The sequence below is a fragment of the Acinonyx jubatus genome, chromosome C1 (genome assembly GCF_027475565.1).
Source record: "Acinonyx jubatus isolate Ajub_Pintada_27869175 chromosome C1, VMU_Ajub_asm_v1.0, whole genome shotgun sequence".
Taxonomy (NCBI): Eukaryota; Metazoa; Chordata; class Mammalia; order Carnivora; family Felidae; genus Acinonyx; species Acinonyx jubatus.
The window spans coordinates 37,366,003-37,393,820 of NC_069381.1; the positions used below are offsets into that span (position 1 = coordinate 37,366,003).

The 27,818-nt window shown below is 56.8% G+C and overlaps 1 protein-coding gene across 2 annotated transcripts in view; it reads right to left on the bottom strand.

The window, feature by feature from the left end:
- The window catches only part of TRABD2B (TraB domain containing 2B), a 217,586-nt gene that overhangs the window by 6,455 nt on the left and 183,313 nt on the right, over positions 1-27,818 (bottom strand). The window contains exons 4-6 of one of the 2 annotated variants that reach the window (XM_027059252.2): positions 26,502-26,676; positions 10,897-10,987; positions 7,535-7,804 (exon numbers count right to left, since the gene is read on the bottom strand). In XM_027059252.2, the coding sequence (XP_026915053.2) occupies positions 7,535-7,804; positions 10,897-10,987; positions 26,502-26,676 (536 nt within the window). The other variant, XM_027059253.2, reaches the window with a different exon arrangement.

A 27,818-nucleotide genomic window follows, 5' to 3' on the forward strand; every position in this document is an offset into this window, starting at 1 on the left:
CAAGTTCTGGAAAGAAAGAGATAGGAGATGATGAACAAAGAGAGGGAGGGGACTGAGTAAGAGAGGGGTCAAGGAAAGATAAGGACAGAGGCATAACAAAGAGAAGCCACAGGGGGAGAAGCCTCCAGGATGAAGAAAGAGGTGGGGCCCCAGGGGCGTTGGGCCCACACCTGCTCTAGTGGAGCCCTGGCAGGGGAGGCAGAGAGAGGATCCAGCAAGTTCCATCACAGCACAGGGGCCCCATCCAGGGCAGGGCCAGGAAAGCCTCCCGGAGGAGGTGACAGCAGCCAGCTGTGAAGTCAGAGTCGAGCTTGCACGTGGCTAAGGGTGCTCCTGGCGGTCAGAGAAGTACTTACCCTGGCTGGCGGCAGCTCTGTGCCAGCGCTTTGCACACATTAACCTCTAATCCTCATGGCAACACTACGAGGCAGGTCCGATCTAATCCCTGCGTTACTTACGAAGAAAACGAGGCATGAAGAGGTTAAGTAACGTGCTCCAGGACTCACAGCAAGGCTGGGATCTGAACTGGGCACACAGTAGGTGCCCCCCAGCACTTGATGCGCAGGCAGGAGGCTTGCCCCTCCCCGGGTGTCTGTGGTGCGGGCAGCCTCTCCCCTGCGTGACACGGCCCCCTTTCCAGAGCTTACTGCCCCTGCCCAGTACGCCGCTCACTTGCTGGGTGAGCAGGGAGCCCCCTGCCTTGCCGGGGCCTGTGCTTCCATGTGCTAGGACAGGGTCGCTGCATCATGTGAGCTCTGTAATCATCACCACCACAGTCCAGCCCCACTGCCATCCCGGCCGGACGTCTCTTACGCAGCCTGGCTCGGCCTCAGGGCTGGGGCCTCTGCTCTGGGAGCGGGCGTCCACATGCCCTCGGTCGAGGAGGAGGTCCTCGCTCCCTGGCCCGTCCTCCTTCTCCGCTCCTGGTCATGCTCCAGCCACAAGAACATGCCACATCCTCACACGAGGCTCTCCTCGACCTGGTGGCTACAGCCGCCACGTGTGTTCCTCAGTCTTTAGAAACTCCCAGAGCAGCGATCAGAAAAGGAGGGAACAAAAGTGTGTCTGTCATATGCCCCACGCACAGAAGGAAGATGCTCCTGGATAGACGGCGTGCCTGTGGAACAGGAGAGGAGGGCAGACCAGGTGGCTCTGAATGTCCCTCATAACCCACAACATCTGGGGTGATGCCTACCCGTAGCAGCCCGCAGAGCCCCCAGACCTCGCGCCATCTGGTGCCGGCCGGCCTCAGCTTTCCGGGCTCTGCCAGCACACACCACCCTCTGCGGTCGCATCGACGGTCCCGCTGCCATTTCCGGTCCACCTTCGAAGGCCTGGCCCAGCGGCGCCCCCCTGTGGAGGCCCCGGGGAGAGTGAAGTTGCCCACCAAACCTCGCACGTGTCCCACTGATCCCGCTGTGTCACCCGCAGGTAACTACGTGTGCACGGGAGGCTTGAGCGGGCTTCCGGACGCGAGGCGCTCACAGCAGTGCCTGGCACGCGGTGGGCACGCTACGTGGCGCTGGCCACCTTTGGCGCCGTTATTAGCATGCTTGTGTCTGCCTCTCCTGCTACCAGCGTCTTCCGTTTGGGAAGCGCCTCCCCTGAGCCAGCAGATACTGTGATGCTGTACGCGTGTCATCTCATTATCCCCATTTCTAAGGTGAAGAGACAGCCTGAAGGGGATTAGGATACAGAGGTGCCTGGAGGGCACAGGAGCTCGCATGCTGCCTCCTGCTGAGACCTGGAAAACCTGTGCGTGGAGGCCTGCCAGGGTGGGAGGCGAGGCCTCCCGTGGCCTCGCGCCATTACCTTAGCCCCTTCCCTCCCTTTCTCTTCTAATGCAAAGAAAACCTCTGCGCGCTACGCAAAGCGTCCGTGATGGTCCCTTCCTAGAGGCTGCCCCATCCTTTAGGCTTGAGCAGCCAGGAGGCTAGGAGGCCTGGCCTCAGGAGAGGAGGCTATGTGCCACTTGGGGTGCCTGGAACCGGGGGCCCAGGCTGGCCGCAGGCAGCCCTGCTCTCAGAGGGAAGGCCAAGTGGGAGTTATGAAAACCGTCTCGAAAGGCGCCCAAAGGCATTTGCTTTCACACTTTTAAAACCAAAGATGCACACTCCCCCTTGGAGCCTGAGCGGGGGTTTTATTGCTTGGAAGGAGTCCCAGGGAAACGGAGTTGGGGGGGGGGTGCGGAAAGTCCCTCCAAATGCCCCCGCCTCCCGAGCCCACTCTGCTCACAAAGCTCAGTCCCCCAGTCCAGATCCCCCCACGCCCCCGGGCCCGTGTAGGGGAAGAGCGTCTCATGGCAAAGTGGCCTTGAAGCCAAAGCAAACACTCTGAGAGTGTTCCCAGGCTCCGCAGACGGCTGGCACCAAGGGGCTGAGTCTGCTCTGAGCCGACAGGGCCCCTCATGTGGGGAAGGGCCCCGCTGCTTGGGAGGAAGGCTGAAGCCCTGTTCTAGCTTGCCCTATGTCCCTGTGTGCCACGTGGCGTGGGGCAAGTCCTGTCCTCCAGGCCTCAGTTTCCCCATGTGTACAATGAAGGAGCAGGTACAGACCCACGGACGTTAAAATGTTTTCTAGTAGCAGAAGCTAGAAGTGAGATCTTAGGCAGAAGTTCAGGGTATAAAGCACAGAAAAGGAGGGCCGGTGCCTGCGATGGTGTCAGCTGTCTGCCCACTGAGGCCCCTCCAGAGGGCTACCTGGAGTGGGAGGCCAATCCGTGTACTTAGAGGGTCTTAAAGAGCCATCTGGGGCTGGGTTCTGGGGGTCTCAGAGGCTGTGACTTTCTTTCCAATACTAGGGACTGCTGGCTGTGCCCTAGGTGACCTCCTCAGAGGCTTCCAGGGAGACAGTGTGGAGATGGGCCTTGGGTGAGGGGGACCTACCTGATAGCCTATCCTGCTGCCTGAGGGTGCAGCTTTCCCTGTGGTTCGCCCAGAGGAGACCCCACGGCAACTCCGGTCTGGCCTCAGCCTCTCCGGGCCAAGCAGGTCGGAGACCTGAAGCGACAGGTCTGCCTGCTGCCTGATATCTCAATGTCCGAGGCCCATGCCAGCCTCCACGCCTTTGGCCTCATGGCCCCCTCTGCTGGGAATGCCCTCATCCTCCCCACAGCCCTGGCGGACCAATCCCTTCGCAGGTGCAGGAAAACTGACTGGGGCTCCAGGGCTAATTCAGCCACAGCGTGTTAGGGAGCCGTCCCTGCCTGGCCACGACCTGAGACTTTTTCTGTTTTTGTCCCCACCAGCTCTCAACACGGGGCTGGGTAACCGGCACGTGGCCAGTGTGCTCCTGTCAAGAGGGGGAGTGGGCAGCACCCACTTATGCTTGAAACCTAAGACGTGCGAAGGGCCCACGAGCAGCTCCTGTCGGGGAGGGAGGAGAGAGGGAGAGTGGCATCTTAGACCAGACTGAGAGTCCCACCAGCAACTCTGGGGACAACTGTCACCAAGTGTCACCAGGGGTCTGGGGCCAGCTTACCATTCTATAAGCATCATCTTATTTACTCTCAAAGCAAGCACAAGGAAGGGCCGGGGTCTGAAGCCTGTTCTGCCTGAATTTGTCTGTGCTTTTATGCACAGAGCGGTCCTGCTTCCCATTTCTCATGGGGGAAGAGAATCCCCCGTGGGTGGGATTCCACCTCGAGTCCCATAGCATTCCGTCCCCACACAGAGACACCACCACCCTGGAGCCCCCTGGGAGAAGGCCTGGCTTTGCTAAGAGAAAGTGTAGCCGGGGAACCTCAGGCAGGATGCCCCCCTGGGCGGACCAGAGAGAGGTCTTCCTCTTCCAGGGGGCCCTGGCCATCTGCTCAAAGCTCGGGGAAAGTGAGGCCCAGAAAGACAACGACACGCTCTGTGTGTGTGTGTGTCTTGTACCCCCGCCCCTGCATGGTGCACCCACAGGACTCTGGGTCAGTACTGATGCCCACCTGCACCTCGCTTCTGGCCATGCCCAACACTTCCCTGCACCCACCTCCTCATGACTGTCCTTCCATCCAGCACTCTGACCCCTTGTTTATCCAGCCCTCTAACCCCATCATATGCGCACATACCCCAGCCATGGGCTGGGGGAGCAGCGGGGCTGCCATGACCATCATGGACCTAGTCAAGTCCCTCACTGCACAAAAAGAGAGACCGAGGGGACGCCTGGGTGGCTCCACTGGTTAAGCATCTGACTCTTGATTTCAGCTCAGGTCGTGATCTCACGGTTTGTGGGATGGAGTCCCGTGTAGGTTCCACGCTGACAGTGCAGAGCCTGCTTGGGATTCTCTCTCTCTCTCTGCCCCTCCCCACCCCACTCCCCAAAATAAATAAATAAATATTTAAAAGAGATAGAGAGACTGAGGATTGTCACAAGTCTCATTTCTCAGTGGGGCAGTGTGTAGGCACACAGCCAGCATGGGAATGAACCCTGAACTGCTGTCCCCCCTCTTGGTCCTTAGATGTGGGGTTCCTGAGAGTTCTGTGCCCCTGCTGTACAGCCGTCTGCAGACATGCACTTGGCCCCTTCCACAGGGTCCTCATTAATCACCCTGCCAGGGCTGCTGCTTCTCTAAACTTCCTCCTGTGTGTTTACATCTTGGGTAATGAGGGGTGAGTGGAGGGGAGCTCATTCCAGGTGGTGGTCTGGCCAGCCTCTACCCCCAGTTCTCTCCCTCCTTGTCTCACTCAGGCATGCGGTCAACAAACCCTCACGAGGCCCCCGGTGGCCACAGAAGTCCAGCCCAGATCTGGTGCCTCCTGGCCTCCAGGCCTTGGGACACAAGTGAGGATTTGCAGCCTGTGTCACTGTGCTAAGACTGGGGCACCTGCAGGAACTGTGGGTTGTGGGGGAGGAGAGAAGGGACACTTCAGCCAGTGAGGATGGAGAAGATGTTTGCCAGGCAAGGGTGGGGCATTTGTGTGGCCATGGGCAAATGTGACCCTTAGCATTAGACAGTCCTGGGTTGTGGGTTCTGACTTCACAGCTCACTTGCTGTGTGGGTTTTGGGCGTTACCTGACCTCATTGGGCCTCAGTTTCCTTGTTTGTCAAACAAAGCTTACTTCCAGGACTACTGACAAGACTGGGGACATGATGGTTGTAAGAGCCTCGTGCCTCCCCCACCCAGAGAGAAAAGCAACGGCATAGGTGGGAGATGGGCTGGGCATGGCCGACTGAGGGGCAGCACACAGCTCAGTGAGGACAGGGCCCGCAGGAGAGGCAGCTGCAGGCCGGAGGGAGCCCATGCTCTGTGTCCAGGCTGGGTGGCAGAAAGCTCACTGGGCAGTGGCAGGCAGCACTGGAGAATCCTGGGCTGCTGGGGCAGTGCCCTTGGGCAGGGGCCCTGCTGCCGGGTCACGGGTGTAGCATGAGTTGGGAGAGGTGATGGATGGCACCAGCCAGATTTTGGGGGCAAGAAAATGAGAGAATTCAGAATGGAATCACAGCTCCAAGGAGAATGGTTTTGTTAGAATGGCCACGAATGGGCTTTAGGTCCCCCCTTGGAGAGCTGTCCTCTGTTCCCTCTCAGAGAGCTGGAAACTTGGAAAGCCTAGGAGGATGGGGTGAGTCCCCTGGGAGTGACAGAAGCTCAGGGCCTGCTTGCCTAAGAAGCATCGAGGAGCTCAAGCAGGGTGCCCTTCCGGGGAAACTTCCTTCTCCAACCCAACAAGATGGAAGAGAGTTATCCAGCCACAATTTACCTGTTAGGTGGGAGAAAGGGCTCCCTCTTGACAAAGAAAAGCTATTTTCTTATCCTGAAACTGGGCTCTGTGTTTCAGAGCTACGTGTTGTGAAAAGGAAACTGCTTGGAGTCGTTTGCCGAAATTTACCTTTCAGAAGTGGTTAGGGCTGGGGGGTCAGTCGCTGGAGCTGACAGCCAGCCTCCTGTCCCCTCCTGGGCTGGGCCCGCCACCGGCTGGGTCTCTCAGTCACCCCAGCAGGTTGTCGAGGGCCCGGAGTAACCCTCTGATTGGAGCTTTTTATGTGCTGCCAGCTCCGGCACCGGCCCTGCTCCTTCCTGGCAGCCTGTGAGTGCTCCCCAGCACGGAAGAAGTGGCCCTCTGACGTAACCCCATGCCCCTGCTCCTGGTTTGGAGGGGGCGCCCATGCTGGGCACACGAGCCAAACATGTCACGGCTAATCTAGCCATAGCAGTGCCTCTGCCTTCGGTGGGACAGGCTGGCCAGGGCTCTGCAGAAGTACATTTCCCAGTAACCCAAGTCAGACACTTTGAAACCAACGGCCCAAGGTGCAGTGGCCTCCACTCTTACTTGCCGGAAGTCTTTTCAAAACAGTGCGCATCCAAAACTTTACTGGACATGTCAACCTTTTGTCGATGACTCAGAGACCTGGCTGCAGGAGGACCGTGAAGTAGACAGTGCAGGAGGCAGCCCCCGATTGCTTATGTGACCTTGGACAAGCCCCCCGTCCCCAACCTGGCCTTGGTTCACCATCTGTAAACGCAGAACTGGGTCCACGTTCCCCAAAGCTGCTGCAAAGACTGCGGCGCACATTCAACCAAGTGCAGACTCAACGCTCAGCTTGCCAGCCCATGCCCTGCAGGTGCAGGTTTATGAGGTCTGCAGTGGGGCCTGGGCATTTGTTTGTTTATAAGTAACCCAGATGATTCTGGGCATTCTGGGGAAATCCTGGAGGATGATCTTGAGGGTTCAGGTGAGACTTGGAGTCTGCAAGGGCCCACTGCTGGGGTGCGATGTCCAGGGCTGGGCTACCGCGGGGGGTAGGACTCTGACCTTCACTGATGGCCACTCCCTGGGACAGCCGGGGTGTTCTGGTGACACTGCTCATTACATATGGAGATTCCTACCCCAAAGCAGAAGCTAGGGAGACTGCTCTATACTGAGTCTATAGGTGGAAATTGGGAGACAGTATCCTGGTTCCATCAGGAGCTTTGGAAACAGACAGGCTGAGAAGGTGGCACAGGGGTGGCAGGAGAACACAGGCAGGGGACAGATACCTATCTGCAGAGCAGGATGATTTCTGCACCTGCCCATATTCGACATCATTTATCACAGATTCCCCTTCCCCTCCTGAGAGACAGCCCACGGCAGTAAGGCTGTCCGTCGTCACCTGCCATCTCTTTCTGGCAGAGTGAGGCCCTCTGCAGCCTCCCTGCCAGGGTGTCGGCCACTAAGACCTTCCAGGCGCAGGGAGCTTATGACGTTTCGATGTATCTTCTCCCAGTTTCACCTTCTGGCCCATGGGACAAATGGAGCTAAGGGGAAAGCAGGCTTTTGTCTACCGCACCTGAAGGAAGTTTCTATCTCCTTGCCTTTAAAATGCAGACAAGTGTGCTTGTTCTCATTTTGAGAATACACATGAAAAATCATATGTGAGCATGCTCTGTAAACCCTGACGGATGAACAGGAAGAGCCTTGTGAATCGGAGGTGAGTCAAGTTATCCCAGAAGTTTCCACCCAAGCACGCACCTGGCTCACTTCCTCCGAGCAGGGTCCGGGATGAGAGGGGGCCCCGGGCTGACCCGGAGAGATGCGCAGCTCCTGACAGGCCTGCCCCTCCCCCTGCTCACCTGTCCTCGATGCGGACCCAGAGGTCATTGAACTGTCGCGGCCGCTGGTGTTTGTTCTGCCTCTTGTGCCACTTCTTCTGCCGCCCAAATTCCTCCAGCTGGCTGAGGCTGTCGGGGAGCAGGAGGTGTGGGGACAGGGCTGGGTCCTCCTCCTCAGGCGGGATGGTGGGGGTCGCCGAGGGTACCGCGGGGAGGGCGGCGGCTGGGGTCACCGGGGCCGGGCTTGCCGAGGTCCCCTCGGGTGGAGGTGCGGGGCTCCGGGTGGCAGGGCTGGAAAGGGGCAACAGCATGTGAGGTGCACGTGTGGGATTGTGTCAGTCACGTGCGACAGGGAGTGCAGCCCAGTGGGAAGGTTGTCACAGCAGGGGAAAGGCTGGGTGCCCCTGCTGGGCCCGGCGAGAGGAACCCAGGGAAACCACTGTCTCATGTCCAGAGATGGAGTTTTGACCCATTCTTTCTTTGATCGGCTCAATAAATGTCTCCTGGGCACCCACCCTGCACCAGCCACCTTTCTAGAAATTGGGCAGAAGCGGTCACCAAATCACGTCCCTGTTCTCTTCGAGCTCACACTGAAGTGAGAGCTGGAAAATAAGGATGTCAGATGGTGGGAGCCGCTGGGGAGGGCAGGAGAGGGAGCTTGAAGGTGGAGGCTGCTAGGCTGGTGGGGGGCGCTTCTGGTCAGTGCAGGGTGACACCTGAGTCCAGGCTAGTTCGTACTAGTGAGGGAGTGAGCTGTGGGCAGGCCCCGGGGGCCTATCTCGTCTTCTTCAGGGTCTTTCATTCCACAGGCTCTGGCTGAGGGGCTTGGGGCAAGTGACCTGACTTCACTGTGCCTCATCTCCATCTCTGCAGAATGGGGGCGCTACAGCCTGCGCTTCTGAGGGGCAGCATGAGGGTCTCCTAAGTTACCACAGGCAAAGCCTTGCAAACAGTGCCTGGCAAATAGTAAGCCGTGGAACTGTTTTAGTAGTTAACAGTATTAACTAAAAATTTTAAAATATTAAGGCGGTGGTTTGTATCATTCACACAACCAGCCATCTGTGCATTCAACAGCTATTCCCTGAGCATCTTTCTGGGGAGGCAGGACAGTGTTAAGCAGGTCAGAGCTCCAGCTAGAGGTGGACAGACGTGGGTTCACATGCCAGCTCTGCGGCTTACAGGCTGTGTGACCAAGGGCAGGTGACAAAGTTGTCTCAAGCGGCAGGCAGCTGTGAGATGGGAGTAGTCATAACACTCGCTTCGTAAGGTCGTCATGAGGACGAATGAGATGAGGTCCTAACACAGTGCCTGGCACACAACAAGCCATTCTTTGATACTGGCCTATAAGCACACGGACTTGGCTGTAGCAGGCACTAAAGCACTGATTAGGTGTGTGTGTGTGTGTGTGTGTGTGTGTGTGGAATTCACTTTCCTTGCAGTGCTATATACACAGGTCTCTTAGCCTGGGAACAGCCTCTGCTCCTCTCCCTTTTATTCTTTCCTCTCTGGGGCCCAGGTGGACTCCCTTGGGAGGACCTCAGACCCTGGCAGAAGGCTGGACGTGGTATCAGGAGTAGAAGGGCGAGGCGGCACCCGAGGCGGCGAGAAGCCTGTTCTCTTCTACCCCCGCACACACAATGGGGTGAGGGGCTTCTCTCTCCATGAGAGGGGAAGGCCATCAGCTCAGCCTGTCCGTCCCCAGCCCCCACAGCAAGCCCAGATTCCCAGGGCCCAGGAGATGCTGCAGCTGCTGGGGAGATAATTCAAAACAGGCGGACAAAAAGATGGGTCCAGGAAGCACCTGTGGCCGATGATGGCTTTTATTGTTGGGGCCTCCCCAGCATCCCAGCTCCTCGCCCCACCCGCAGGATTTCGGCGTGCGCTGGAGCCTGGGGCTGAGAGCCCTCGGAGCAGGGCCGGGCGGGGAGGCGGGAGAGGCGGGGGACCTTCCTCTGATGCCTGGGCTCTGAGATGAATAGGAGTCGAGGCAGCAGCGCCGGCCTGTTTGCCCGCCCCGCCTGGCCTGGAAAGACACAATGAGCTTCAAGGTGAAGTCCTTGGGCCTGTGAAGGGGAGCATGAGGAGTGCCTTGTCCCCAAGGCTGCCTTGGATGCCTCACTCCTCCAACACACCCCTGCCCTGGCCCAGGGCAGACCGGATTTGTGCCGCACTTAAATGTTCATCAGTCTCGTCCGGTTGACTCAGATGATCAAAAGAGGAAGGAGTCCAACGTGAGGGAGTTTTTAAGTTCCTCTAGAAGGGTCATGGAGACAGGGGAGAGCAGAGAGTGCTGGCCCAGAGCTAGGAGGCTGGAGGCTCAAAGCTCTGGGGGGCCCCAAGCGTCGTCTGTGCAGAGCAAGGAGGAAAGCCTTCGTTGTTCCAAGCACACCCACCCCCTCCGGCGCCCAGGGAGGGGACAGGGAGTAGTTAGGAGCTGAGGGAGGCTCTAGGGCCCGGCTGCAGTGACAGAAGCCGGGTGTTCTGCAAGTGACATCACCTCTCTGGGCCTTAAGTTCCTCAATTTTAAGATGGGGGTACTCCACGTTCTACCTCATAGAGCTCTTGTGAGGATTTAATGAGCTAAAAGTGCTTAGAGCCCTGTGTATAAAGATTCACTGTGACCATTCAAGCTTCTTTCTGACTCGAGTTCTCGTAACGCCAGAGACTGGGGCTGAAATCGCTCTGTGGTCGCCCTTGGGGGGCCAGCGAAGAAGGTTCCTGTGTAACAGTTGGAGGGCAGGCTGCAGAGAAACACCCTCCTGCCCCGGAGCTGCCCAGAGTGTGCTGACACCCTGTCATGCCCGCCCTGGCACCGTGGACCACAAGTGGACCCAGCTGACCCCTGAGCACCTAGTCCCAGCCTAGGGTGGGGACAGGAACCCTTCTGAGGAAAAGGATGGCCACTAATGGCTATTTGAGTGGAGTAGGTGTGCCCTGGTGGGAAAGTCTGGGGTGGGAGGGCCCCCCAAGAGGTGTGGTCAGAAAAAGGTGAGGACCAGGTGTGGGCAGGGCTGGGCATCCCCAGTTCTCTAGGAGTCCCACAGAGTCCTTCCACCCCACCCACTCACCCGGCACTAAATGCTGAGCAGCTCAGAACCTACCCCTCCTCCTGTTCCCACTGCCCCACCCCTCAACCTCACCTCCCCCAGGTTGCCGAGATTGCACACCAGCTTCCTTCTCGGTCCCCCCACCTCCAGCCCGGCCCCTCCACTCTTGGCTGCCTGGTGAAGGCCATTCCCTACAGGGCTTCTTCACAGCTTGCCCCGCAGGCCCGAGCAGAAAGGCTGGGTGCAGGCTGGCCACGCAGCACGGGGTCGGGCACGGTTCATGGATGGTGGCAGCAGGCCAGCCGGGCGCGTGCCCCGGATGCCTCAGCTACTTACCTGTGGATGGTCTGCCCTGCAGGCGTGTGCTCCACCTCCAGCCCCGCCTGCCGGAGGACGTCAATGACTGTGTTGTTTCCCAGAAAATGACCTGGAACACAAGGGACAGAGTGGGCTCAGCCACCTGCCGAGTCGGCAGCAACCGGGACAGCCTCAGGCCAGTGGCCTACACCAAGGGCAGTGCAGTGTAGCTGGAAGTTGTGCTGGAGCCACCCTGCCTGGGTCCAAATCCTGGCTCTGCTGCCTACCAGTGGTACCTCCCCAGGCCCAGTTTCTGTGCCCCATTCCCAGCTGTAAAGTGGGAATGATGGTGATAGCGGCCTCCAGGGTTGTTGCGAGGCCCACGGGAAAGAGTGGCTGGCACAGTAGCAAAGGTTCACAAGTGTTTCACGTTGCATCGTGCCATTAAGCTGACCCCAGCCCCAGGCTGTAACAACACCCACAGCACAGTCTTTGTGCAGAGGACCCACGCCCTGGCTGCGGTCACCGCAAGTTTTATACCAGCAAAATAAAGTGAATTAAGCCTGTGTCAGCCTACAGTGGTCGTGTAAGGCCCAGCTCTGAGAAAACCTCCTCCAGGAAGCCCTCAAGCCTTCAACAGGTCTGTGGCTCATCTTTGTGAGTTCCACCAGCAACTTGAGGTGCCCTTCCTTAGCACGGGGGTGGGTTCTGCATATTCATGACTGTCTCCTCACCAGGCTCCACTGTTCTCTCAGCGTCGGCTGGACCCAGGCTTTCGTGGATTCATTTGTTCACCTCTGATCCAACATTTAAAGACCACATATTTCAACCCAGGCCCTGGGGTGACCCCAGAAGACTCACAAGGTGTAAGATGCTGGGGAAGGAGAGAGCAGCAAATGGTTGCAATGGTTACAGGGTCCAGCGGACAGCGGCAGTGGCACAGAAGAGGTCCAAACAGAGAGCGGAACACCACAGAGGTGGCCCTGCTGTGTGTGTGTGTGTTGGGGGGCGGGAGAGACGGGGGTCTTCATCTCACACAACCCGCGAATCATTCATTCAACTAAAGTTTATGGTGCATTTGCTCTGTGACCAGCCTTGTGCTGATCGCTCAGAATGCAGAGACCCACAGCCCCAGATGAGCCCAGAAATGGCTCTACTGCAGCAGGACGTGGGCGTGAGGTCTAGGGACACAGTGAAGGCTCTCCTAGGCTCTGGTTAGGAAGAGTCCTCGGGAGGCCGAGTGAGTGGAGGCGGTAACTGCTGGGAGTCGGCACGCTGGCAAGCCCCTCCTCCTCCCCGGGCCTCAGTCTCCCCACTGTTCAATCCGGGCAGAGTGGCAGTGGCCCCTTGCGGCCTCCTAGCCCGTGTGCCTGACCTGCAGCCCCACTCACGTGGGCAGCACACTCTCCTCCACTCCCCATCGCCCCAGAACCTGGGGAGAGATCCCTGTACCATTACTCTAATCGCCTGTGACAGGTGGTGACAGGTGGGGAGCCAGAAGGTCAGCATGTTGACAGCCCCAGGGAGGTCTGAGGAGAACAGACAGTGGACAAGCTGTGCGGGAACGGAGAGGCTCTGGCATGGAGGAAGCGAGGCTGGGACCGCAGAGCGGGTGGACAGAGGGCAGAGCCTGCAGCGCTCTGCCGGACGGCACTGCACACCTCTGGGCCGCCTTCATGTCCCTCACTGGCCTGCCACTGTGCCTGGAATCCACCTTGGGATCACCGCAAAAGACTACCGGTCTGGGAGTGACAGACTCGGGTTCCAGTCCAGGACCCATCATGCTCACTCTGAGACCTCGGGCAAATCCATTACGCTCGAACGCTCCCAATGTCTCTGTGTACACGGGAGGGATCCGCCGGCACCCCCGCTCTCAGACTCTATGGAGAAGGCTTTTGTTTGACTTCGGAGACCCCTCCCTTCTTCCCTCTCTCCCTCCTGTTCTTTACCTGCTCAGTTCATTAATCTGACAAACACTGAGCGAGTGCATATCTAGTGCTAGCCAGTGGTGAACAGACGGGGACCTGTTCCAGCCACTCCGTCTCAAGAATCAAGGTCTTTTGATCTGGGTTAAGTACTAGGCAGAGGGAAGCACACCCTCAAGTCAGGGAAGACTTCCTGGAGGAGGTACTGCTAGCGGAAGGGTGGGATAAGAATTAGCCAGGTGAGGGGTACCTGGGTGGCTCAATCGGTTGACTTTGGCTCAGGTCATGATCTCACGATCCGTGAGTTCGAGCCTCGCGTCGGGCTCTGTGCTGACAGCTCGGAGCCTGGAGCTGCTTCAGATTCTGTCACTCCCTCTGTCTCTGCCCTGCCCCACTCACACTCTGTCTTTCTCTCTCTCTCAAAAATAAGTAAACATAAAAAAAAAGATAATTAGCCAGGTGAGGATGAGAATCGGGCACAGGCTGGGGGGCTGTTACAGCCAGGGGGAACAGCATGTGTGAGGCTAGGGGATAAGTGAGGCTCATCTGGGAAGCTGGCTATAGAAGTCACACAGACCACACAGGCATGAATAGCCCCTCCCAGGGCTCCGGCCTTGACCCAGTCCTGTCGAGGACAGAGACCCAAGCTCCTGTCACGTTTGTGAATCTCCTGAGCAAGTGGGCTTCCCTGCCCCCAGCTTCAGTCTTCCTGTGTGTCAAATCGGCATTCATCCGTTTGGTGGGGCTGTAAGGTCCTAATGAGGCAGGAGGAGCGAATGCCCTTTAGAAAAGCCCAGGGTGCACTCCGGAGTGACGAGCTAAGCCAGTCCCCGGTGGGGCCACAGAGTCATCTTCACCCGTGCCTGCCTCCAGAGTGTGACGGAGCTGGAAGGGGGCCTGGGCACGGTGGCCTTTGGCACACGGGTGGCAGGAACCCCTGCCAGCGGTTCTTGGAACTCACTGCTGGCAGCAGAGGCGATTCCTTCCCCACTTCCATGGAGACCCTTTAAAGGCCAGGGCCTCCAGGCCCAGCAGCAGTCCGCCGGAGGATTTCAGGAGCCACCAGGGGAAGCACGACGACGGCGGCATGGGAGCAGCACTGAGTATTTACTGAGGCCGTGTGGCCACTCTGAAAGGAACGTTCCTGGAGTGGGCGGAGGGGGGTGCTTGAAGGCCCCGGGCCTTACAGAACTGTGGCTGGATCCCCAGCACCGCCTGACAGCGTTTCAGTGTCCAGTCAGCACCCTGTCCGTCCCCTCAACCTCAGCGGTGCTAGCCCTTACTGTGCCACTTAAGACCTTGAGCAGAAGACTTCAGACACTTTGAGAAGTTGGAAGCAATCAGCCATGAGGTTTTTCAAATTCCATCTTTCCTTCTCCAAGCCACGCCCACCTTCACTTCCGTCCCTGCAGGGCAAGGAGACGGTGTCCGTCCCCCTCCTGGACGTGGCTCCCTGCACAGCGCCAGGACGCACCCTCCCCATGCAGCCTGCACCCCAGGACTGCGGGCACAAGCCATCGGTTCCCAAGCCGGGTCCCACCATGGTCCCCACCCCACCCTCTCTGGGCCTAGTTTCACAGGACCCCACGATGACACCGCACTATCCTGCTTCTCTCCGTAGCCTTACCACCGCCCTGTGCCCACTTTCTTGGTGGGTTCCTCTTTCTCTTGCCCAGTAAGTGTGGGGGCCCCATCGCCTTCTTCTCACGCACAATCTGTGGACAAATCACGCACCCATATGGTTGCAATTACCATACAACACAGACCACTCTGGAACTACTGCCCTAGCCCAGGCCCGTCTGACCGGCAGCCTGCATGTCTCCACCTGACATCCGCCAGAGCCTACAAAATCCAACTCACCCTCCCCTCCTGGGATGCGTCTCAGCTGAGCTCTGTTATCCAAGTTGGATGGGCTGTGTCCCGACTCTTCGTCTCCCTCCTCATCCAATCACTGGAGTGCCCCTGATCTTTCCTCCTAACCATGCTTGACCAGCCCAGGTCACCAGCAGCTTCTGCCCGGAACCACTGCAGACACAGTCTTCCTTGTTACCGCACTGCAGCTGGAATGATCTTCCCATACCCCAGAGCCGCCCCTGTCAGAATGTGCTCCCAGCAAGCCACTTGGGAGACTGTGAGTTTTTTGAGGGCAGGAGCCATGCCTGATTCATCCTCGACCCCAGCGCTAAGCCCAATTCTGGCACACAGTGGCGGCTTGGCGAATGTTTGCTGAATGAATGAATGACAAAACCTGTTACTCCACATCCTTGCCGTGATCTCATTCTATCCCCAGAAGACTTGAGCTCACAGATCCCCTCCCCTTGTCGCCACCGCCCGGCCGCTTGGTGATGCTCCTGCAGATTCCGCCAATCCCAGGAGCTTGGGCCTTGCACCAGCCTGAGTCAGGGCCCAGTGCCTGCTGTCCCCAGACGCTGGCAGACGGGGTTTAGGCTTGCCTCCAAGGTCACAAATCCTGAAAAAGTCACCACACCCATCCTGGAACCTGGAGGGAAGGTGTGGAAAGTTTCCAAAGGGGCCCCAAAGCACTGGGGCTTAGCCTGCGTGGCTTGCCCAGGCTCCTGGGGTCTCCTGGCCACTGCTCAGCAGCGACTTCCAGCACTGACAGCTGTTTTCTGGCCAGCTCTCTGCAGGAAGGCACGTTCCATTTCATCTGCAGAGGCTACATGGGTGAGGAGAGAAGGAAAGAGAGGGAGGACAGTGAGGGGGTAGGGCACACAGAGCCACAAAGACAGAGAATAGGGGAGAAGAGGCTACAGAGGCCGAGAGAGAAGAGAGACACCCTCAGGGAGAGACAGAGAGAGGAAAAGAGCACCAGGACACAAGGAAACAGAGGACAGACAGATGAGAGTGGGGAGAGAGGGGCTGGGAGATAGGCTGTAAGAGACACAGAGACCTCAGGAGGGAGAGAAAAAAGGAGAGACACTGAGACAGAAAGCAAGAGATAGAAGAAGACAAAAACAAGGGCAGAGATACAAAGAGACAGAGATAGAGGAGAGAAAGAAAGAGGAAAGAAGAGAAAAAGAACCTAGAGATGAAAACAAGGGGCATGCATGGTAGAGGAGAGACTGATCTGAGGATATCATGGAAGACTTCCTGGAGGAGGAATTCATGTAGCCAGGACTCCCGGGATGAGTGGGATTGAGGAGACATACATGGAGTGGGGAGGGGGCAGGCCAGGGCTAGAGGAGGTGGGGCTGGTGTGGTGATTATCTCTCTAAGCCCACAAGCGAGGGTGCCACTTGAGGGACATTCATAAGCAAACAGGGAAGGTGTCCTGCTCTTCATGGGCACAGCCCCATGACGTTTTAGTGCAGAGAAAAGGCTCCCCTTCTTCCAGGTGTAAGCAGGCCTGTGCCAGGGCACAAGGCTCAGCAAACAGAGCACAGGCTGGATCTAGCCTTTACCCATTGCTGGCCACAGCCTGACAGCCCCCATTTACCAAAGAACCAAGAGCCAAGAACCCTGATCTGGGGGTAGGACAGAAAACCTGGCTCAACAGCCCAACTGGCTATGTGACCTCAGGTAGTGTCCTTCCCCTCTCTGTGCCTCAGTTGCCCTACATGGTCCCCTGGGTCTTCCCACCTCTACGATTCCATCATTTGATAACCTGAACACAAAGTCCTACTGAGTGAGTCTCCTGGGTACACGGTGCTTCTCCCGTGTCATCTCACTTCATCCTTTTGGGAACCTGTCGAGGTACCGCCACAGTTTCCAGACAAGGACAGGAGAGATCAGAGAGAGGAAAGGACTCGCCCCAGGTCACACAGCTGGTAAAAGGCCGAGCTCACTTCCATCCGGAGATGTCATAGCTCACGGCACGCTCTCATACATTCGCTCCGAAGCATTAGCATCTGCAAGGGATCCTGAGGTCACATTAGGGGGCAGGGAGCTGTCAACCACGTGTGGCCTCTCCAGGGTTCACCAGATCGGAGGGAAAGGCGTGTGAGCACTTAGCAAGAAGAATACACCAATTAACAAGGTGATTTCGAGACAATGTTGGGGGGCCGGGCAGAGGGGAGAACCAGATGTTCCCCCAAAGGTTCCGAAGTAACACGGGCTCCCCTCCACCAGTACACATGTTTTCTCTCCAGTGAGCTCGCTGGGTTTCCAGCATTTTCCTCCTGGAGGAGGGATCCCAAGCTCATATTTATGTTCTGTCTGAAATTAATGCAAGGGAAACTTTCAAATGCTAATCTATCTTCCAGGATTAGCTGGCCGGATGTCAAGTGACAGAGGTGTTTGTTTTCCTGAGGAAGTGTGACAGGAGGGCTGCATGGAGGGACCTTGGGATGCATGGACACTGGGGGTACCACAGGGCTTCTGATCTCCCAAGGAAGGTCTGCCTGGGAAACTGGCAGAGCTGGGTCCTTTTTCTCCTGTTTCACCAGCCAGCCCGGGGCAGGGCAGGGGCATTTTCTGTTCAGTAAGGGCCAGGATGACGCCTCCCCTGCACCCAGTCTTGTGCCAGGAACTGAGACACATGGTCCCCACCCCGGAGGAGGTCACAGTGCAGGGAGGGGAGGGAGAACAGGCAGGCAAACCCTTACAGGGCAGTGAGAGCCCAGCAGCGAGGGAGGGCCACCAGGGGCTATGGGGCTGAAAAGGAAGGGCTTCCACGACAGGCGACATAGCGCATGCACAGGTACAAAGGGAAAAAGGGTGTGGGTGTGCAGGCCACCACCAGTGATTCTGGGTGTTGGAATATAAAGTGAAAGGGGAGGTGGGCGGTGGTGAGGGTCGGAGCAGCAGGACAAGACTAAGGGGGCGGGTTTCAGCTGGGCCCGAAGAACACTTTCCCAGGCAACTGTCCAGTTCTGTAAGGGAGCGAGTGTTCCATCCCTGGAGGTATGTAAGCAGAGAGGCAATGAGTGCTTGTCAGGCTTGCACAGAGGGGATTCAGACACCCTCCAGGGAGCTGAGAGTGTCTGGGTGGAACCCCATTCTGCCCCCTTTGCCATCTCCTCCTCTCTGGAGGTTGCCAGAACCCAGGATGTTAGCAACAAAGAGCCCTGAGCCTTCAGCTGGTCAGCTCAGCTCTGCTGTTAAATAATGGGAGGATAGATACAAATACCAAGAAAGGCACCCCCGCCGGCCATTTCTCTAAAAGTCAGACTGAATTAGACTCTTTGATTCATAGTCTCACCCGACCTTACTAGGATCCTTCTGAGGCCACCAGAACCTGCCCAGTGTCATACAGACAGAAGGCGGCAGAACCGGGGTTTGCCTAAGCCTGTCCATGGCTTGGAGCGTGTCTGTTTAAAGGGCGCTTTGTGGAGGCAGCTGATGAGGCCGGGGCTCCCTGGGCACGGGCAGGCTCCCTCTGGGGTTGGAGCTGCTTCTGGGCCTCTGACACCTGTCTGACAGTTGCCCAGTTTGGGGGTCCCCTTCAGGACGTCCCCCAGTTGTGTACTTCCCTTAGAAGCATGCACTCCCACCCGCCACCAGGCCCATGCCTGCAAGCCAATCCTCTTGGTTCTTTTAAAAGCTCCAGGGTTTGAGCCTTTTCATTCTCTTTGGACCAGATCCTCTTTCAATTAATATTGTTTAGAGGTGAGGAAGCCTGGTGCCTGTACCCCACCCCATCAGTGAGGGCATAAGTCCTGGGGGTTTAGGTCAATCTGCACCTTGAGGGGCCTGGAGCCCGCAGCTCCTCCTCTGCAAGCCCTTGCTGGGACCTCCTGGCATGTCCCAGGCCTTGGGAACCCTGAGATGGGTCAGACATGGAGGCCTTTCCTCCTGGGGTCTGACACGGCCTTAGCCCCAAGCAGTGGCTGTGCAGTGGTTCAAGGTCACCAAGAGGCGCTGGGGGAGAGCCCCAGAGACAGAGCCTGCAATGGGTTCTGTGACTGCAGGGGTGGTGCCCGGCCCAGGGCTCGCTATGGCCAAGGTAACTCTACAACATCCAGAGGCTCCTTTCCTGGAGTTACAGCACCCGGGACCCCAGGAGAACTTCCCGTTGGCCAAGCTGCTCCTGAGCCTCACTGTTGCTTGGAGCTGAAGCTGGATCTGGAGGTCTCTGTGTGGTGTCCAGTCTGGGTCCTCAGAGGCTCAGAGGCTACTTCTGCCTCCCCCTGCCACCCCCCCCCCATCCCCATGATGGTCCTGCTGTCTCCTGCGGGGAGTCCTGTCCCTGGGGGACTGTGGGCCCCGAGGGGCCAGGACTCAAGTCATAATAACAAGAGGTCACATTATCCAGTGATGGCGCTGCCCCAGGTACTGGCCAGTACAAGTGCAAGCGCACCGACTCTCAGGCTCAATTTAGAGAGGAGAAATCTGACATCAGAGAAGTGAAGTACCTGGTCTGCCCAGGCGACTTCCTCTACAGAGAAGCACTAGCTTTCTAATTTACGCAGGCTGGCTCTGAAGCCCACGCTCTTTATCTAGGCCATTTCACCTCTTGCCTTCCCCACACGGCCCGGCAAGAGTGCCGAGCCCGTGGCTGATGTTCCGTAGACCCTGGCTCACTGACAGGTCCAGCCTGGGACACAGGTCCTCTAGTCTCCTCTCTCCCCCATTCCAGAGGGCAGGGTTGGCTCCAGTTAGGGACAGGCTAGCAGATGGGATGTTCCTCTGGCTGGCTGGCTGCTCTGGGCTGAAACATGAAGGGTGACTCTGGCCAAGGATCACAGCCCCGAGGAGGCGTGCCAGCTGCCAGATGTGCACATGGTGGGGAGGAGGGCCCTTTGAAGCACCGTTGGAAATTCTGAAACACTTCCGGATGCTGTGGCCTCGTGTTCCAGCGAGGGGAATGTGGCAGGCCGTGGGCGTGCCCCTGGGAGAGGAGAAAGTGGCTGGGCGTGTGCTGCCTGTTCGTTGCATCCTGTGTTTTTAAGGTTTAAAAGGCCCTACACGGGACATGGCTGCTCTCCTATGCTCCGCCACGAGCTCCGAGGAGCTTCTGTTCCTGAGGCTATCGTGTGGAGGACCCAGGTGGGAGGGAGGTGGGTGTGGGTATTGTCCTGACGACTATGGGGATGATGAGGAGCTGGAAGGCAGCTGGACCTGCAGCGGGAAAGTTTTAACTGGTTCCCACCTCCTCCAGGAAGCCTTCTCTGACTTACCTTCCTTTCTAGACTGGGAGATGACAGAGTGCTCAGCACAAGCAGGCCTGTGATAAGGAAATCACGCAGGGCTGTGAGAGCCCAGCTCCAAGGTCGTGGAAAGCCCAGGCAGAAGAGGAAAAGGGCACTCTCAGCAGAGCAGAGGGCCCAAGCAGCAGCTAGAGTTTTCATTTTGAGGGGAGGAGACTGGCCATCAGTAAGAATGACCTATCAACGTGACCAACATTTCAGTCCGCTTCTGTTTCTCTCATTTCCTGTCTGCACCTCGACTTACCCATCTGCCAAACGGAATAATAAATACCACCCTGTCTCCCTCCAAGAGGAATTGAGGACATAGATGTCATATGATCCTTCAGGCAGGATCGTACTACCCTGCAGACAGCTATTGCTGCTGTTAGTCATAAAAAAGATGTTACTGGTGTTTGATGCGTTGGGATCCCATTCCTTCTCTCAGGCCCGGGGCTTCACCACCAATCGGCTTCTGTGTCCCGGCCCCCCGGCATGTTTCTGAGTACGGGCCTGAGGGCTGGGGTGAGAAAGGCTGAGCGGCCTGGAGGCCGGGCGAGCTGGGTGTGCGGGCACTGGGGCAGCAGCTACCACGTCTGTCTTCGCTGCTCACACAGCCCGCCCAAGAACTCTTCCAATCTCGCTTTGTGCCTGGACCTCTGCTTCCCGTGGGTGTAGGCGGCAGCCGCCCTACAGGGAGGGATCTCCAGGTGCCGGAAGGCTCTTTGCTCCAAAACCCTCCCAAGGGATCCAAGAGTGACTGAAGCAAATCAAAGCAAAATGTGGGGTTCTTAGGGCCACCAACCTTCCAACAACAGGATCAAAGGGCTTGGAATGTCAGAAGGTAGAACCATACTCAGATCAGAGCACTTTAGGATTCTGGAATGTACGGGTTACCACCGGCTCTAGGGTTTTCAGTGAATGGGCCCTAGCGGTTATCCAGTCCACCTTTGAGTCTGGCTTGTACTCAACCAAGCTCTGCCAGCTCCTCCATTACTTATTCTATCCCAGATTCCAGGTTAGCCAATAAGTAAACATCTCAAGAAGGACCAGTTTCCTGGAGCTAGGGACAAAATGGTCATTTTCTTTTAGTGCCTGGGACTAAGACCTCCCTATCCCTCTGAGGCCTGGGGGACTAATGGAATGACTAAACATAGTGAACTTGATTCTGGCTGATTTGGTCCACTATGTCTTTGCAGAACATCCCCTAGCTGGTGGTCATTCTGAGGAGGTAAGGACCCTGCCCTGGAGTGGTTCACATACCCTGGGATGCCCATGAAGCAGTGGGTACTAGGATAAAGTCTAGGAGAAGGCCTGGGGGACAGCACTGACATTTACACTTCAGCGTTGCTGTAGAAAACCTTGCAACCCATGACTAGAGACCACTGTGGGTTCGTGGGTTCGTGGGCCCTCAAATGCCAGCCAGCAGTCTGTGTTCCAGGCAGTCAGAACAGATGTAAGGCAGGCATGTGCCCGACTCCTGGTCAGGCACACATCACTAATCAATCACGACCTCTTCTCTGCTGAGCCCTGATTCGGTTTTATCACCCCTTACACCATCACACTCCGGGCAGCCACGACCAGTCAATGCCAGCTGTCCCAGGAGATGAAAGCTATTTGACTCCCTGTCCATGCCAGTTCTTATGGCCAGTCTTGCTTGCGTTCATGTCAAACGTTCTTTCGGGAAACCAAGAACCCTCCACTTTCCTCTTCTTTCTCTGCAGATGCCTGCACCTTCTACCTTACAGAGCGGAGCTCTGATGAGAAAGCCATCAGGTTACTTTTCCACTAGCAAATGACTTGTCTGCCAGCCTCCTCCCTCCTTCCAGTACAGGTAAGGAAGTGCTCTTCTCTACCCAGGCCAGACCCTCTACCTGAGCTCTGCCCCCCCCCCCCCCTTCCTGCCTTCTTGCAAGACTGGGCTAGTAATATTCCCCACTGAGCAGCCTCACCCCTCCTGTGTCTTTCTTTCCATCATGTTTCAGGCATGCTCAATTCTCTCCCATGGTAAGAACAGCTGGGTGCGTAGGGCCAACAATACAGCTACAAATTTTTATTTTACCAAGTAAGGGCTCTGAAAGGTCCCTTTGCCTTACATCACTATCACTTTTTTTTTTTTAAGCGAAAGATGTTTAACTTCAAACATGGTAGAAAGGAGATAATTTCAGAGTATTAGATAAGCCTGTAAACTGAATAAATTTAGTTAATAAAAACTCACCACCTAGTACCTATTTTATAAGTTGTTTATAGAGCAGAAGAAATCCAAGAATCTGCACAAGATCTTTGGGGACCCTTCAGCTTGTCCTTGAGGCTGGTAGTCAGGAATAGGACCTTCCCTCCTCCTGGACACTCCTCTCCATGGCAGTGGCCTGGGCCATTCCAGAATGTCTGGGTTTGCACACTGGCCACAACCACCTCCTGGAGGACAGGGCTTCTATCTGATGTCACCCCCAGATGTCCCCCAGGCCTGGTCAGAACTGTCACGCATATTCACACCCCACCTGCCCCTGAGCCCACCGAGTAACCTCCAGAAGAGGTCAGATCGTGGCTCGCTACAGAAACAACACTAAGGAGAGTACTCTTCTGTGGGATGCGCCACCTAAAACGATACCCGTCCCACAAACCCATCAACATTTCAGGAATTCTAGAGCAAGGGCACCATGTATGGAGGAAACGGCTAGGACTAGGGACCCTAGAAACCAGGATTCCAGTTGAACATCTGCCTACATGGCCTTGAGGAAGCCACTCTTCCTCTCTGGGATTTAGTTTTCATCTGCAAAATGAGTATAATAAAACCCATCTTGTGGTGTTATTGTGAAGGTCAAAGGTAACGTAGGCTAAGAGCCTGGAGTGGTGGTTGGCACATAGGAGGAGTCTTTATTATAAGGATCTCTCCACTATGGCAGAGAATTTTAATCCTGTGATCTAAAATGAACATATTTAGCACAACCTGATGAAGCAGGTGTATTATCCCCATTTTGCAGATGAGAGACTGAGGCCCTTGGAGGTGAAAAGGCTTTCCCAGCATCTCTTAGCTGACGGTGGTAGAGCCACACTTTATACACAAGCATCCTGACACCAAAGCTCTTACTCTTTGTACTGAATCTCTCTGTAGAACAGAACAGAGGAGGCGTAGCTAGACTGCTATCAGCACTGGAAATCCCCATCTGTACCTGTGGGCTTTCGGGAAGGGAATCTGGAGCAGAGGTGGGCTGAGGAAGGGTCTGGATGGGCACGGGGGTTGGGGGGGGCAGGCAGGTGGAGGCTCTCTTGTTTGCCTTAGCTTACTCCTCTGGAGCCACGGAGCCTGAGGCTGGCCTAGAATGGCAGACCCCAGCAGGGGCCTGGCTCAGACACCAGGCAAGCCCCAGCCGGGGCGAGGGGGGGGGGGGGTGGGGCGAGGCAGAGGTGTTTATCATTATGTTTCTGTTTTCTAAGGTATTTCCTAGAGACACCCACTGAGCCTGGAACTGAGAGACCTTTGCATGAGCAGACACATCTGGGGGACGGCTGGGAATATTTCCAGTGGCATAGGTCCTCCCTCCCTCCCATGGCCTTGGGGACACTGGGCCTTCTTTGAGGACCAGACAGAGGATGGTCTGGTGAAGAGTCAGTGCCCGATGGTCTAGGAAGGGCTGAGATGCGACTGCAGAGGCCCGCAGACAGAGGTGTGTAGAAGGGAGTGGGGGTATCTGCAGGTTGCACACTGCCCAGGAGTGCCGGTCTTGGCGCTGCACACAACTCTTCAGCTGCCACAGGACGTGGGACTTGGGAGTCACGTGGCCATAAGAATGCAGAGGGAGGCATGGACTCTTCTCGCTCTGGGTTGTGCGTGGACATATTCCATGACAATACAGTGGTCGTCACAGGTCTATACAGCTGGCTCCCTGACTGCACATGAGAACAGAGTTCCTGGATCATAGCTCCTGGGCCTGAGGTCCAGCCCTGCCTCTCTCCCTGACTTGCCATGAACTTGACCCGTATCTTGACCTATAGGGACCTCAGTCTATCCAGAGCTCAGATGAGGTGGACAGGCTTGAGCCTGGAGGCTGCATCCAGCTTTGAAATTCTCAGGTCGAGGGTGGATGTGCAGTGCGGGGGAGAACATTTGTTTTAGGAGTGGCCGAGCCTCCAGTGCAGCTGCCAGCAAGGTCCACACATGGCTCTGGGCTTGTTGTTGTTGGATAGCAGGTCCCTGAGAGCTGAGGTGGGGCTCACGTTGCCCTGACGTTCCTGCTGCCCTGTCCACCAGGCCCAGAGGAGACCAGGAAGGGAGGATCTGGCCAACATTCCCACACTTGTTCGTTCCTTCCCTCATTCTTTCTTCCATACACTCATGACACCTATTACATGTTACTACAAACACGGGATGATTATGTGGTGTGTGCCCTCCCGGAGCTCAAGGCAGGGTGCGTGGGAGATAAGAGCCAGCAGCAGCCACCAGCTATGCTGTGGGGAGCAGCCTGGAGGCGGCAAAGGCCGAGCTGCAGTGAGGAGGCTAGAGCTGATGGAGGCTCGGACTGGGACAGTGGTGATGGGGACGGATGGAGCAGACGGACAGGAGTCGTTTCGGTGGTCTGTCAACAGGACTGACCGGGGACCAGCTGGATCTCAGACATGGGCAAGAAGCTAGAGGAGGGCATGGTGCCTGCATGCTGGCCGAGTGCCTGAGTGGACATTTGTGTCTCCGAGGACTTGGGTTTTAGGAGAAGGCGGCCAGGATCCAGGGCCACCCATGCTGCTGTGATTTTCACCTCCAGGCTTTCTGTCTCCTCACCCACAGGAAAGAGCTAGCCTCAGACCCTGGGTGGCTCTGGTCTGGGGCCCTGGACAGGTGGGGCAGGGAGGCCCTACCACTCAGGTGGGCCATGTGGAATGCTGGATCTTTTACTGGACTCCCTCAAGGATCAGGCTTGGTTCCTCCTAGGCCTAGAGAGATGCCTGGAGGCTGGCTTGGTTTGGAATGGTTCCCCTTTTGTAGTCACTGGGGGATCATTCTGGAGCAGGAGCACTGCCCAGATGCTCATGGGGAGAGGGCTAGGGTGGCAGCTGGATGGTGAGTGAGAGGGTGTGTTTGGGAGCACTCCCTCCCCTGCATCTGTCTCCAAAGCTGTCCTGACTCATGCCAGGTCCCCAGTAGGTATCTTGCACCTGGAGGCTAGCCTTGCCCTCTCCACATAGTCAGTCAAGGTCCTACTCCTGCCGGCTTCTCCAGACTCTCCTACAGGAATCCCTCTCTTCTCTGAAAACTGTTTGAACAGCTCCTGGAATCATCAATGGCCCAAGTGCTTTCTGATGACTTCTGTTCAGATAAGTAAACCGAGGCTGTCAGAGGGGAAGGGATCTGCCACAGGCCACACCGGGCCATGGCAGCCCCAACACGAGCCAGGACTCTTTCTGTCCAGCTGCAGGTGTGGCCTCACAGGGGCTGACCTACGAGCCTCTTCCATGCTGGAGGCCACACAGGAGGGAAGACGGGCACAGTCAGAGGACCCTGGCTCTCCCCTTGAAGGGTATGGGGTTGCATGGCGGGGCGGGGGGAGGCGGACGTCACAGAGGGGTACGTGGACTGCCTGACCCAATCCGCGCTGGCCTGAGCAGGCAGGCAGTGCACAGGCAAGGGGCTTGGGAAGGGATGGCGGAGAGGCAGTGGTAGTGAGTTCTCATCCCCAGGCGTGGTGCCTCTGGCTTATTCTCACAAAGCAGGAGGTGGACTGCAACCACACGAGCAAGAAATACATTTCTGTTGCTGTGGCTCTTGGGCAAAAGCTGACTAATAAAGGAGGCAAATGCAATCCCCTGGTCCCATCGTAGACATCGCTGTTAGCATGGGAGACGGCCGTAGGGAAAGAAAGAAGGAGTCAGGGAGAGGAGGGAGGAACAGAAAGGAGGGACAGTGAGGGAGATGCCAAGCAAGCCCTGAGACTGGGCATCTAGACCTCCCTCTACACAAAGAGGCTAGAGCTCTCAGGAGAAGCATCAAGTTCATGGCCCACAGTGGGATGACAAGCCTTGTATTAAGTCCCACGAAGCTGCTGAGGATGGGAAAGGTCGCTGCCATTCTGAGTTCCCACCGTTAGGTTATTTAAATGTTACCGCTAACCTTTGTAAGTCTTCCATAAGGTAGACATTTTCAATTCATCAAATAGTCATTGCTGTCCTGCCCATTCACAGACCAGGGGCCTGAGACCTTGCTGGTGGTGTGCCAAGGTCACGTGCCTGGAGGGGGCTGGGCTGGGCTGTGGAGCTGGGACATGGGGTGCCAGAGCCCGCCTTCTCCCCAGCCAGGCCCCACGGTGCTCACGGGCTTGTCGCTGGGTTCGTGGGAGAGGCGGGGCTCAAGAGACTGGGTGGGCAGTGGGAGCTGGCTTCGGTTCTGGGCTCTCAACACAGCCTCCTGGGGCAAGAATGAGCGACAGAAGTTGTCCTGGCCTTGGCAAGGTCACTCCGGCCAACCGGGCCTGTTACAGAGGAGCCCTTGGCTAGAAACAGGAGAACGGTGCTGTGTGGCCTCTCCCGCTCCATTCTGGGCCTCTACTTTTTCCTTCCTGAAGTAGAAGTCAGGGGAGGTGCTCACAAATCTCTAAGCCCTTAAAGAGTCTGCAAATAATCCCTTCCCCACTCCGGCCCAAACCTGCTCCGAAGGCAAAGAAGCAGATCTTGTCTTCGTTCTCCCGCAGAAGTGCCATGACCCTCTTCCCCATCCGCTCATTCCTCTTGTAGATGAGCTCGTGGCGGAAATAGCTGTCAATCTCCTGTGCGGTCACCTGCTCGTGCGGTGGGAGGGTGGTGTTGATAAAGCTGGGCAACTGTAAAGGCAAGACAGAGGCTGCCTTCAGTGCTCTCCGGGGCAAGGTGGGCTTTGAGCAAGCACACACAGCCCGGCCAAGCGGGCAACTTACCTTTATTAAGTGGCCCCTACGGGGGGCTATCCATTTTGCGTGTGCTTTCAATCAATCCAAAAATGCTTTGAGAGGAGTTGTCATTCCAGTTTTACAAGTGAAAAAAGCAAGAGTGGAACGTTCCAGAGACAAGTGCAAAGTCACACAGCTAGCAAAGTAACAGCCCAAGGAGGAGAGCCCTGGGCTGCGGCCTCCCACGAATCGCGCCTGTGTCTCTCCCTGGTTGACCCTCAGCTTCCAGATGCGGAAGGCCTGGGGGGCGGGGCAGCTCTCAGCTCCTTCAGTGTCCTGCCTCCCGCACCCAGCCCGGTGTGCAAGGAACTCAAGTCAGCAAGCGGGGCTGGAGGGTCAGCTCAGCTGCCTGGTGCGGCAGAAAGGGCACGGGATCTGGCTGATCTGGATTCAGGCCTGGTTCTGACACTGTGTGACTTTGGCCAAGTTACTTAACTTTTCTGAGCTCTAGTTTCCTCATGTGTAAGATGGGGATTCTCTGTGATGGTGGGTGCTGTATGGACTGTGTTCAGCCCAGGCCACCCTCCAGAGATGACAGGAGAGGTCATAGCCTCTGGTTTTCCCCATGCCTGAGCCCCAGTTGGCCACTACCATCTCCCCACCCCCAGCTCCACTATTTCCCAGGGCATAACCAAATCCCTCCATCCATTCTTGAAAACTTCAACTCCAGGACCGTGGCTTCCTCCCATAATGAGGGTTTATTCAACAGCCTGGCTTGGAACTTTCCACACTTCTCAGCTCTGAGTGCACTATCCGTACCCTGTTATGTGGCCGGGGGTAAGCTTCACTGACATGTTATTAAATGAGGCAGAGAGCTCTCTGAGTCCAGGGACAGACCCTTTGTCATTCCTGGGCCCCCATGCCTGACCCAAAGTAGGTGCCCAGTAAGGTTTCTGGAACCTTGAACATAAAGTTGTTCTGTCCTTCCTCACTGCATTGTCTCCTCCTGGGTTCTTCCATTCCCAACATCTTGTCTTTCCAGCCTGGTTGTTGGGTCCAGGTGTTCCAGGACTGTGGACTCCCATGGTGGGTGGGGC